At 55.5% G+C, this 12,438-nt stretch overlaps 1 protein-coding gene across 1 annotated transcript; it reads right to left on the bottom strand.

Annotated features, from left to right (window-relative positions):
- Window positions 1-3,221: 3,221 nt before the first annotated feature.
- On the bottom strand, window positions 3,222-9,606 carry LOC121152580 (anomalous homeobox protein-like). Its single transcript, XM_040974713.1, has 6 exons — window positions 9,561-9,606; window positions 7,631-7,888; window positions 6,943-7,070; window positions 4,811-4,934; window positions 3,946-4,117; window positions 3,222-3,526 (listed from the first exon to the last, which is right to left on the bottom strand). The coding sequence occupies exons 2-6, from the start codon at window positions 7,880-7,882 to the stop codon at window positions 3,321-3,323; spliced, it is 882 nt and encodes a 293-aa protein (XP_040830647.1). The 5' UTR covers window positions 7,883-7,888; window positions 9,561-9,606; the 3' UTR covers window positions 3,222-3,320.
- Window positions 9,607-12,438: the final 2,832 nt, after the last annotated feature.

The following is a 12,438-nucleotide window of genomic DNA, read 5'->3' as shown; positions in this document are numbered from 1 at the left end:
ATGTTTTTTTAAAATAAAGCACAACTGTAAGAAACAAAAGCAAGTCTGGTGCTGCAGCACAGTAGCTCAGAAGGCAGCCTGTAGCACCTGCTGGTGTCCCACACTGGAACGCCAGCTTCCATTCTGGCTGCTTCTCATTCAGCTTCCTGCTAATGTGCCTGGAAGGTAGGGAACATGGCCCAAGCCAGGCTGCCTGCCACTCCTGTGGGAGGCCAGGATGGAATTGCCAGCCCCTGGCCGTGGTGTGGCCCAGAGCTCGTGTTGTGACCATTTGGGAATGAACTGACAAGTGGAAGCCATCTTTCTGTTTCTCTCACTCTGCCAATCTACCTTCCCAACAAATAGACACTGCAGAGAGGTACCCATGCATTGAGCAGTAAGAAAGGGGGGTGAATGCACTGTGATTCACAAGGTAGGGACTCCAACTCCATTACATTTGATGAGTACAAACCATGTCTAAATATTCTTAAATGTCACTGACAGCTAAGTGGTAGTAAGAGACACTAGTACGCTAACAGAGGGGTCTATGCAGCTCAGGCCTCCTCCAGCAGTCGGTGCCCCAGCTGAGTCAAGCACCACAGAGGGGAATGAAGGGTGGAAACTCTCCTGCTTCTCAGGCTTGGGCACACATTCTTTACAAGAGAGGATGAGTGATCCAGGATGCCTGTGGGGCAGTCTCTGCTATGGTGGCACTGAGTCTGGGTCTAATTAAAGACCAGGAGTCCCAGCAGAAGAGCCTGGCTCTCCCCACCAACAAACAGGATCTAAGTAGGTCAGTACCGGGTGCAGACACGGTCTGCTCCAAGTAGACTCACCTGTAAGGTTAGGATCGCTGAGGGCAGCAACAGACACAGCCAGAGCATCATCTAAAGGGTGCATCACAAAGTCCTGCCTGTGACTGGGGACCAGTGCAGGAAATATCCTTGGAGGATGCTAGCGCAAGGGACATCAACCATGATTCAGAGGCCACCAGAGAGGGCTCCACAACACTACTGTTGGCAGGCAGAGTGCAGAGACCAGAGCCAGGGCAGATGGTGAGGACGGAGGCGGGATCATGGCCATGCTCTTCCTGGTGCATCTCACCACCCTGCAGGAACCTGGAAAACATAGCAAAGACTGTCCCTCAGTCGACAGTGGGGGCTACACAATGTAGGCTCGTCTAGGTTCAACCACAAAGGCTGCAGGGCCCAGCACAGCACTAACACACTGCTCCTATTCTTTTTTTTTTTTTTTAAGAAGAAGGGTTTTCTTTATTTTTATTATTTTTTTTATTGGAAAGGCAGATATACAGAGAGGAGAGACAGAGAGGAAGATCTTCCGTCCAATGATTCACTCCCCAAGTGAGCGCAACGGCCGATACTATGCCGATCCGAAGCCAGGAGCCTCTTCTGGGTCTCCCACGCGGGTGCAGGGTCCCAAAGCTTTGGGCCGTCCTCGACTGCTTTCCCGGGCCACAGGCAGGGAGCTGGAAGGGAAGCGAGGCTGCCGGGATAGAACCGGCGCCCATATGGGATCCGGGCGTGCAAGGCGAGGACCCTAACCACTGCACCACCGCGCCAGGCCCCTATTCTAAACCTATGACTGCCACTACAAGGACTGTATTCCTAAGAAAAAAATCTAGAAATACAAAAGATGTTTATGTAAAAGATTTATTAATTTGAAAGGCAGAGTTATAGAAAGAGAAAGAAGACACATAGAGACAAATCTTCCATCCACTGGTTTATTTCCCAAATGGCTCGGCTGAGCTGGTCTGAAGCCAGGAATTCCATCTGGGTCTCCCACATGGGTGCAAAGACCCAGGGAGTTGGTCCATCCTCTGCTGCTTTCCCAGGCTATCAGCAGGAAGCAACTAAAATTTAAACCAGCAACCACACAGAATGGCGGCACTGCAGGGGCAGCTTTACGCACCACACTGCAACGCCAGACCCAGGGCTAGACTACACCAGACCTGGCTTCCAGAGATACTTCATGAAGACCAACCACAAAAGCATTCATAGTTTATTTACAATGAGCTTCAATGCAGTGTTGGCAACTTAACATGATTAGCAAAAGCCCAATAGTCCAGAAAATAAATGCCAGTTGATTTTAAAGGCATACAAGGCAGAAGTTGGTAACGAAGCATTGCATTTCAAGGAACGCTCACTGCATCCCCTCCCTTGACTTCAGTAACACACCATTTTACAGCTGGAATCGAGGTCATACGAACCTACCAGAGGCCCAGGTACAAATGTCCTCAGGAGGGACCACATGCAACACAAGCGTGTGACCTAACGATCAGACCTGACATGAACCTCAGGCCCACAGCTGACAAACACTGAGCTCTCTGTACTTTCCTCATCTTTATGAGGCAGCAAATATGGGCTGGTTGGAAAAGCAGCAAAAATCAAATTCTAAAACTCTTTCATGACCTGTTCCTCCTTTTCTCTATCTGCCTACTGTGAGAAGGACTAACTAAACAAGCCAAGAAAAAACACTACACGCTTAAAAATCCTTCACTTAGCAGCAGCATGGCCTCCCCCTAGGTGACTTCTGGACACCTCACCACTAGGAAACCACACCCCCAGCTGCCCTCAGGACTCAGCCTCAGCCTTGGTCTGAGCTTGGATTCTTGGTTCACTTACACTCTTTCGAAGCTGGTGTTGAAGTGTGTTGGGTTAAGCTGTGGCCTGCAACTCTGACATCCCATACTGGACCCAGCAGTCTCAGCTGCTCCACTTCCAAGTTACCTCCCCAGCAATATACCGGGGAAGCAGTGAAAGATGCCCTGGGTGCCTGGACCCCTGCCACCCAAGTGCAAGACCCGGAAAGAGCTGGTTCCTGGCTTTGGCCTCGCCTGGCTCCAACTGTTGAAGCCATTTGGGAAATGAACCATAAAATAGAAAAAAAAATCTCTTGTTCTCCTTTCAAATATATTGTTTTAAAAAGTGCACTTGGTTTTCCTGTAATAAAGCCATATACTTCTTCTCCAAAGTTCAAAAATGCCTGCTACAGGTGCTCAGCTTCTTCCTTCCCACATTACTTCTGCGAGGTCTTCCTGGCAGTACACAAAGCAGAGTGCTCAGACAGCATTCTGCAAAGGAGAAAGGTGCTGACTGCACGGAATGCACAACAGACAGACTACAGCAGACTCACAAACCACAAAAGCTGGGGTCGTCTGCAGGCGAAGTCAATCTCCCCCCTTTTCCCAAACACACATGAAGGTGGGCCTCACTCCATGTCAGGTTCCAGAGTCACAGCTGCTCTGTCTCTGACGTGGCTTCCCCTTCCTCCAATCAATCAGCAGTCACTGACCTGGTACCTGTGCGGTGGCCCCAGCACACTCATGCCCACTCCCCATCCTCACCTTCAGCTGAGAAGGCGAACGAACAGGTGAGATGGCCCCATAGCACGTGAGGACAACAGTACCTGGGAGCCAGGGGCCTTGAGATCGTCTCAGCTCCAGGAAGGTCTGTGACCAGGGCCAGGGCCTCCCAAGGTCTTTGGAGGGCGTCTGGAGACTGCGGAGGTACGCCGTCCCTGGGCCAGGCTGGAAAAAACAGAGGGAAGGAGAGGCTTCGTGACTCTATCTCGGCCTCCCTTCCAGCAAGTAGAGCAGGGTGTGGCCACTGGGTCATCAATCTTTGCTGTGAGCTATCCCAGACCCACATCTACTCCCTGATCCCCACACCGATGCCCATCTATCTCCACATGGCAATCTGGGCACACGGGTGGGGGCCGGGCACCTACAACCTCACCTACACCATTCCTCGGCACAGTCTGACTCTCTCTACCTTCAGGATTAGCTGGCCACCAGGTGAGGTCTTGACTGTGCTGAACATTGGTGAGGTCTGCACCTATAGCCACAGTGCCCCTGTTCCAGTGTCCCGTAACAGTTAATGCAACGAGGGGGCTTGTCAGAAAGCAAACCTCCAGATACCATGATGCTAGGGCCTTGGAGACACCCACCGGACCAATGACACCAGCGGTCCAGACGTCTCTCCTTTGTACTGGGGTCTTCGGCCACCACCCGCTGGGCTGGCTGCACATGCTGGAGCAGGGACCGCTGGCACCGCCGGTAATTAGCAAACCAGTTGTAGACCTGCTCTGCAGTCAAGCTTGTCTCCAAAGCCAAACTCTCCTGTCCGAAAACAGCACAATTAGCTTTGTTAACTCCTGGTCCGTGCCCACACTTCCACAGAAACCAAGCTGACCTCTCCAAAGGCAGCAGAATCGGCACCAGCTGCACTGGTGGCTGACCAGGGCCTCTCCTAGCCACCTGCTTGGAGAAGACACAACACCTCCCAGGCCCAGGCTCAGTTCGGGAGTCAGGCCAGGCCAAGCGTCGTAGGGAGCCGAGCCTCAGCAGGCCTTGTAGAGCAGGCCCGCAGTGTCCTGAACCTTGCAGAGCAGGCCCACAGTGTCCTGAACCTCGGGAGGGGCCCGCTGTGTGCAGTCACCGCCCCCAGCACCATGCACCCCACACATGGGGCGACCCTGAGCAAAAGCCCCAGCAGAGAGGGGGGACCCAGCCCAGTAAGCAGCAGACAGGAGAGGCCACCAGGAGGAGCCATGCGACCGCGGGACGGATGTGCTGAGGGAGCAGGAACCAGGCACTGTGGGCCAATGCCCCTACCCTCAACCCACACCCAGTACCAGCCATCTCAGCCTCCATGCCTACAGCCACACTGAGAACCTAAGAAGGCGACTGGGACTGCCCTCTGTAGACTAGGCACAGGGCACGCCCTCCCAAAAGAGGATAAAGAACAGGCGTGGGGGCAAAGGCCCAGGGACGGGCAGCTGAGGCAGAGGTAAGGCTTCCACCTGTTCTTACCCGCTGAGCCTTGCTGGGGTTAATGCTCACGGCCAAGGCAAAGTCTTGAAGCCTCCTGCGGACCTCTCTGGGGAAGTTCCGACTCTTGAGGCCATCCGGGCAGAGGCCTGCGGGTGGGGGATTCCTGGAGGAGATGAGAACAGCACAGTGAGGGGGCCCAGCGGTCCCCTGCCCTGTGACAGCAACATTTCTGAGGCAAGGCTGTCCCACAAGTGAAAATCAGCGTCTAACCCACACACCTGCAGGCCATGGCGGGGAGCTCAGCCCCAAGACCCCCAAAGAGGGCTCCAGGATCTGGGTTCCCACCCCTATGTTTTCACATTTCCATGTGGCTTTTCCCTGTCCTCCCTGTCTGCCCATGGGACTTATGAGGCAAAGTCCTTGGCCTTCCCACCCATCTCTCAGTGCAGCCCCACCCCCATACCCTTGCGCCCTTCTCTGCCCAGCACTTCCTCCCTAGATTTCACTGAGTTATCATCACTGACTTGCCACCATGGCGCCTGCCAGCCCACTGCACCCCTCAAACACATGGGGACCCCGGCAATGAGGCTGCAGCTGATGTTCTGTGTATTGGCTCCACTTCCCTGCCTCCCTAAGGACTTTCCAGATTCCATTCCAATTCAAGTGTTTCTTGCACCAGAGGCATCGGGGCTGGTAAACATTCTAGCGGCTCTCACCTCCCCCAGCCCTCCGGCTGCTGCCTCAGTCAGGGCTCTCCCAGTAAAACTTCTCTAGCTTCACCCAGGGTCACTGAGCCAGCTCCTCCCCTCACCACGGGCAGCAGAGGGTCACTGCTGTTCTCCTTTATCACCCTGGACTTCCCTCTCTGCATGCCACACCCCGCACTTCCCCTCACCCCCTGGCCACTCCTCAGCTGACCACTGCAGGGGGTATGAGGAGCAGCTAGGCTGCTCAGGCCACTGGACAACATCCCCAGCACTACTCCTGAGATTGAAGCCTCCTGGAGCTAGGCAGGGGACATGTCCAAGTTGGTCACAGTTTTTCGCCACCACTGAATATATCTTCATTTCTACTGAGGACAAATATCACTTCAGTTGAAGATTTCAGCTGCAAAGCCTATGTGGACGTACATAATGCAGTGGGCACCTTACACATCCCAAATGCAGCTCATCTCCCTGGAACCACTCACCCCACCCCTGCCTGTGTGCCTTAACAAGAACCACCACACTCCTGGTTCCAACCCAGGGCCAAAAGCCCTGGAATCTCTTCCCTTTTCACTGCATACAACTGTTCTTGGGCCATGATTTGGGTCCTGGACAATGCCTGAGCCGCAAAGAGACACCACCCTTCCTGACAGCCCTCAGGGTCAGCCAGCACCATCAGAATACAGCCCTGGGCTCTCCTTGTGGTTCATCAGTCACTCTCCCCGCAGGTGAAAATTCAGCCACCACCTGTCCCTATGGTTACAGGCGAAGGTCACTGCTGCATTTTCCAAAGGCTGTGAACACCCCTTCAGCCAGCGGACATCCCCTAAACCAGAGGTCTTAAGCCAGACCTCTGAGGTTGCCACTCCCTCTGCCTTAAACACTGGTGCTCACAAGACCACCACCATCCCTCAGGTAGGGTCTCCTTCCAAGGCTGGGACAGACCTGCACTACCAACACTGAAGAAGCCCCTCCCCACAGCCCAGCCCCCTCAGACCACGGTCTCTGCAGAGACCTGCCTGCTAGCGATGATCGATCCGCTAGCACTTCGTGGTCTCATGTCAGTGCCACCTGCAGGAAAGCAAAGCCTAGGGTGCCCCAGCATCCAGACCCAGGGAGTGCTCCCCAAACAGCTTGAGTGACAGGATGCCACCCCTACACTGGTCACCAAGTGGCTGCCTCTGCTGGGCTTCCACTGGCAGGCTGTCAGCCTCTGTGTGGTGGGTCACACAGCCCTAGCGGTCCCAGGCTCACTGACTGCTGGACTCTGAAGGACTTGCCTCACATTGGCCTCCCTGCAAGCAAGCCTCTGTAGTACAATCCATCTCTTCTTCCAGGAGCCACAGGGAGGGGTGGGGTAGCACTCAGAACAAGACCTGTGAGCCTTGCTTGGCAACAGAAAATAACGTAAGGGCATGGCCAACCCCTCAGGAGCCCCTGACACACAGAGCTAAAGCCCAGCAGTACCTCTTCCTGCAGCGGAACTTCTGCACCGGGGTCAGCGCAGCCACACCCAGCTTCCTCCTGGCCAGGTCGTAGTGAATGTCGTTCCAGAGCTGCACCAGCTCACGGCTGCCTCCTGGCACCCGACAACCCTGTCAAGGAGAGTCCACTAAAGCCACATGTTGGTAGGAAGAACCAGGTGTGGATGGACCCACGGTTAGCAGTGCTGAGGGCTACAGTGGGAAAGGAATAAACAGGCACAAGCTAGAAGCTGGAACAAGTGACATCAAGCGGCCAGGGAGGCATCAACTGCACAGAGCAAGGTCTTGGCCTCCTGCAGAGGGAATGACATACTGAGAGGGATTCCAGGTGCCACCAGACTGGGGACCAGGGTGATGACGGGTGTACCTGGCCATCTGATCACTGTCAGCGCTTCAAAGCCAGAAAGAAATCAGGTTTCACTCCACCTGCTGTGTTTATGAGCTGGCACCACTTGATGCACATCCAGTACTCAGATCCCCAAGCTGCTTGTAACTCACTCAAGTGAGAATTACCGGAACTAATCTTTGTATAAAACACCTCTCCCAGGCAGCCCTAAGGGGTTGGTCTGTGAGATGTGGGCCAGCAACTCATTGCTAGCTCCCGGCATATGGATAATGCTTGAATGGTGCACCCTGCCCCTCCTTCCAATGGCCACTGAGCCCACATGTACCTCCAGAAGCCGGCAGGCCGCCTGTTGCTGCTCCTGCTGGGCCAGGACACGGGCACACACCAGGGCCACATCTGCATTGTCCAGGAGGTGCGGGCACAGCTGGCTGTCCAGAATGGCAGAAACCAAAGGCTGCATCTGAGTGAGGTCATCTTGGATGTCATGGCATAGGCTGCCCGCGAGGGGCACCAGCTCCGCCGGGGGTGGGTGGGTGTTCCCGTGCTCCCTCAGCAACATCAAGAAGCTCTGCATCATGCCACTCTGCCAACAAAGACCAAGATCAGACCATGTGCACACAGCAGGCCACACTGCAACCTCCATGCCAGATCAGCTGTGGTGCCCAACTGGGAATGGCCAAGGACCACACGCCTGCAAAATTTCCTTCTACCCTCCACCAGAAAAAGTCTGAATCCTGAGAGGGTGACCCCACGGGAGAGTGGCCAGCACTAGTCCACCTCTTTGTCAACACTATTACTGATGTCATTGGAATGAGGTGGGGAGAGAACTCCTGCTAGTCTACTCCCCAAATATCCACAAGAGGCTATGCAAAGCCAGGTGAAAATTAGTATGGACCTCCCACGTGGACAACACAAACCGACCACCTGCACCTGAGCTATCACCCGCTGCTTCCCTGCCTCCCAGGGTGCAGTTGGGGGCCAGGCTTGAACCCAGATACCTCACAACGATAGGTGGGATCCCCAGCAGACTTAACTGTTACTCCAGAGCCTGCCCCCAGTCACCTGACTTCCCTGAGCCTCCCTTTTCCGCACGAGATAAACTTGATTCTGTTTCCTCGGGGAGGCCCCCAAGGCGTTCCGGGGCACTTGCCCACTGCCGCTGCTGCTCACGGAAAACGCTCAGCTTCCACAGGTTCAGCCCGGAAAGGGCGGCCATGAGCAACGGGGTCTGTACCCAGAGCCTACCAAAAACACTCCCGGGCTAAAGCCTAGGCCTCCACTTCGCCTGGTGCCCTGTGCCACCGCCAGGTCTCACTACAGTGCCAGCTCTCTCCTCACGGGGTCCTGACCCCTCACCGCCTCCTCACTGGGTCCCGACCCCGAGTCCCAGCAGCTCCTCACATATCCTCAACCCGTGTCCCAGCACCTCCTCACCCGGTCAGCCCCCACAGGGTCCCGACGCCCCCTCACCCGGTCACAACCCCGGTCCCGACGCCCCCTCACCTGGTCCGAGCCCCCACAGGGTCCCGACGCCCCCTCACCCGGTCCAACCCGGTCCCGACGCCCCCTCAGGGTCCCGACGCCCCCTCACCCGGTCCGACGCCCCTCAGGTCCCGACGCCCCCACAGGGTCCCGACGCCCCCTCACCCGGTCAGCCCCCTCAGGGTCCCGACGCCCCCTCACCCGGTCAGCCCCCTCAGGGTCCCGACGCCCCCTCACCCGGTCAGCCCCCTCAGGGTCCCGATGCCCCTCAGTCCCGACGCCCCCTCAGGGTCCCGACGCCCCCTCAGGGTCCCGACGCCCCCTCAGGTTCCCGACGCCCCCTCACTCGGTCAGCCTCCTCAGGGTCCCGACGCCCCCTCAGGGTCCCGACGCCCCCTCAGGTTCCCGACGCCCCCTCACCGGTCAGCCTCCTCAGGGTCCCGACGCCCCTCAGGGTCCCGACGCCCCCTCACGGGGTCACCTTCTCACAGGTCTTCACTCCTGGCGCCAGCGTCCCAAGCCCTGGACCCGCGTCCTCCGAGAAACCGGGGCTCCGGGAGACCAGGGCGGTGGAGGTGGGGGAGCTCCGGAAGACAGACGGCAAGGAAGGACGCGCGCACCGGGCGGGGCCTCCACCGGGCTCACCGACCTGCCCTACCGCGCCCGCTGCTCTCCTGCTCTCGCTGCTCTCGGCCGGGTGCAGCCCCGGGTGGAGGCCCAGGCTCACACCCCGTGCTGGGCGTCCAGGGCTCCCGCCCGCCACGCCGACTCACCTGCAATACCGTCCACTTCCCGCTTCCGCTGCGCGGACGTGCCGCACGAGCTCCTCACTCCCGCGGGACCGGAGGCACGGTCGCCCGCTGGCCCAGGACTGGAGTGGTCGCTACCATGTATCCACCCGCGGCCAATCACGAGGGGGAGACTGGCGGGGCGGGGGCGCTCAGGGGCAGCCGGAAGGAGTGGAGCTGCCTGGGGTGGGAGCCCTCTGCCCGGGGCGGGCGGGAAGAGGCGCGCTCGCCCCACGCGCTCGCCCCACGCGCTCGCCCCTCTCCCGGTTTCCCGGCGCTGGGCGCTGCTCCCCGAGACCCGCTCCCCGTCCCCAGCCTCCCCGGAGAAGGCGCTATTGGAATCCACACGCGCACGGTTCTGAATGCCCCAAAAAGGGCTCTGCTTGTGGGCAGGGAGGGGTTCCGACCCTAGGGCCTGAGCCCTAGTGACCACCGCACCGAGGAAGACATTAGGCACCTGTCGTCAACACCGGCCCCCACGATCTGGCCTCGCCCCTGCGTGCGGGGACACATGACTCTTGTGCTGCAGACCGACCACGTAGGTTTCCAAGGTGGGCCAGGTCAGACTTGAATACAATTTTATTTTATTTTTATTGGAAAGGCAGATATACAGAGAAGAGGAGAGACAGAGATGAAGATCTTCCGTCCAATGATTCACTCCCCAAGCGGCCGCAATGGCTGGAGCTGAGCCAATCCAAAGCCAGGAGCCAGGAGCTTTTTCCGGGTATCCCATGTGGGTGCAGGGTCCCAAAGATTTAGGGTGTCCTCGATTGCTTTCCCAGGCCACAAGCGGGGAGGTGGATGAGAAGCGGGACTGCCAGGATTAGAACCAGCACCCATATAGGATCCTGGCATGTTCAAGGTGAGGACTTTGGCCCCTAGGCCATCGTGCCGGGCCCTATGTGTATAAACTTTTAAAACATATGACTTATTTATGGAAATTTTTATAGGGTGGCTGAATTCAGAGTTCTGTATTTTCTGCTTTGTGTGTGTGAAACAGCTGCCTGTATGTGCCCTTGCATATGCCACACCTCTGAGCTTTCTGTTCAATGTACATTTCCTGATACGCATAGAGTGACTCCCACTAGTTTCTCTCCCAAATTTCTTTTTAAAGATTTATTTATTTTTATTGCAAAATCAAATACACAGGAAGAAAGACAGGAAGATTCCCCCATCCAATGATTCACTCCCCAAGTGACTGCAATGGTCGAAGCTGAGCTGATCTGAAGCCAGGAGCCAGGAGCCTCTCTGAGGTCTCCCACATGGGTGCAGGATACGATCTCAAGGGCTTGGGCCGTCCTCAACTGCTTTCACAGGCCATAAGCAGGGAGCTGGATGGGAAGTGTGAGTTGTGGGGATACGAACCAGTGCCCATATGGGAATTCCAGGCATGCAAGGCAAGGACTTCAGCCACTAGGCTACCGTGCTGGGCCCCCTCTCCCATATTGTTTTGTGGGCATCTCTTCTCCTGTGACTTCAGGGATTTTTAAGATTTGTTTTTATTGGGAAGACAGATATACAGAAATAAGGAGATACAGAAAGAAAGATCTTCTGTCCTCTGGTTCACTCCCCTGGCGGCCACAACTGCCAGAGCTGAGCCGATCTGAAGCCAGGATCCAGGAGCTTCTTCCAGGTCTACTACATGGGCGCAAGGTCCCAAGGCTTTGGACCGTCCTCTACTGCTTTCCCAGGCCACAAGCAGGGAGCTGTATGGGAAATGGAGCCTATATGGGATTCTGATGCCTGCAAGCCGAAGACGTTAGCCACTAGGCTATTGAGCCCCCCATGCATTCTTTGTTGTACAGTAAGGTTTGACTTTGCATTAAAAGTCAGACACTGGTCATACCCAAATGGTTTTTTCCTGTATGAGTTTTCTGTACAGCAAGCTATAATTTCAAACAAAAAACTTTCCCACAATCTCTACATTCATAAGGCTTTCTCACTGAATGAGTTACCCGGTGTTATTTCCAACCAAAAGGTCTCCCACACTCACTGTACTCACACGTACAATGAGCTGTGAATTGAAGCTGAAGACTTTTCCATCACTGCATTTGTGGAGTCCTCATATCTGTAACAAGAAAGACCTGTTCTTGAAGGTTTTGTGCCACATGACACACACACACATAAGGTTTGTCCCTGACTTTTGTGATGGACAGTAGGCTGTGACTTCATCTGAAGGCTCTTTCATGCTGACTGCATCTGTAGGGTTTTTTTTCAGGGTACTCTTCATAAACTACAATGAGCTGTTACCTGAACATGACGGCACATTCACCACAGTCACAGGGTTTCTCTCCTGTATGGATTCTTTGATGGACCAGAGGTTTGACCTTGTATTAGGGCCAACACTCGGTGCACTCACATGCTTTCTCTCCTGTAGTTCTTTGATGTGTGATAAGCTGTGATTTTAAACCAAAGTTTCTACACATTGATTACACTCAAAGTCTTTAGCCCAGATGAGTTCTCTGATGTGAAATAAGCTGGTCATGACTACTGAGAACTTTCCCACATTCACAGAGATTCTCTTGTGTGTGAGTTCGCTGATGTACCAGCAAGTTCACTTGCTGCTGAAGGCTTTTTTGCAGTAACTGCATGCAAAGGGTTTTTCTTTGCTTTATGCTTGTGGGATACAAGTTTTGAGTTCTTCCTGACAATAAGAAAATGGACCCTCCAGCTGGCACATCCACCCATGAAGGAACCCCTTCACTCCCACAGCCACAGCCACAGGGCTGCTCTGTTCCACTCACCCCTCACTGCAATTGTCAGGCAGCTCTTCCTGCGGCAGAGCAGGATCAGTCCCATGCACTCCTGTCACTTGGGGAATGGCTTGTGTCAGCTCCTCCACCGATCCATGGAGATGCCACTT

Source organism: Ochotona curzoniae, unplaced genomic scaffold, assembly GCF_017591425.1.
Source record: "Ochotona curzoniae isolate NIBS_2020 unplaced genomic scaffold, NIBS_Ocur_1.0 contig_2469, whole genome shotgun sequence".
NCBI classification, from domain to species: Eukaryota; Metazoa; Chordata; class Mammalia; order Lagomorpha; family Ochotonidae; genus Ochotona; species Ochotona curzoniae.
The sequence above is the reverse complement of the archived record's forward strand: the minus strand, read 5'-3'. Positions and strand labels throughout refer to the sequence as shown.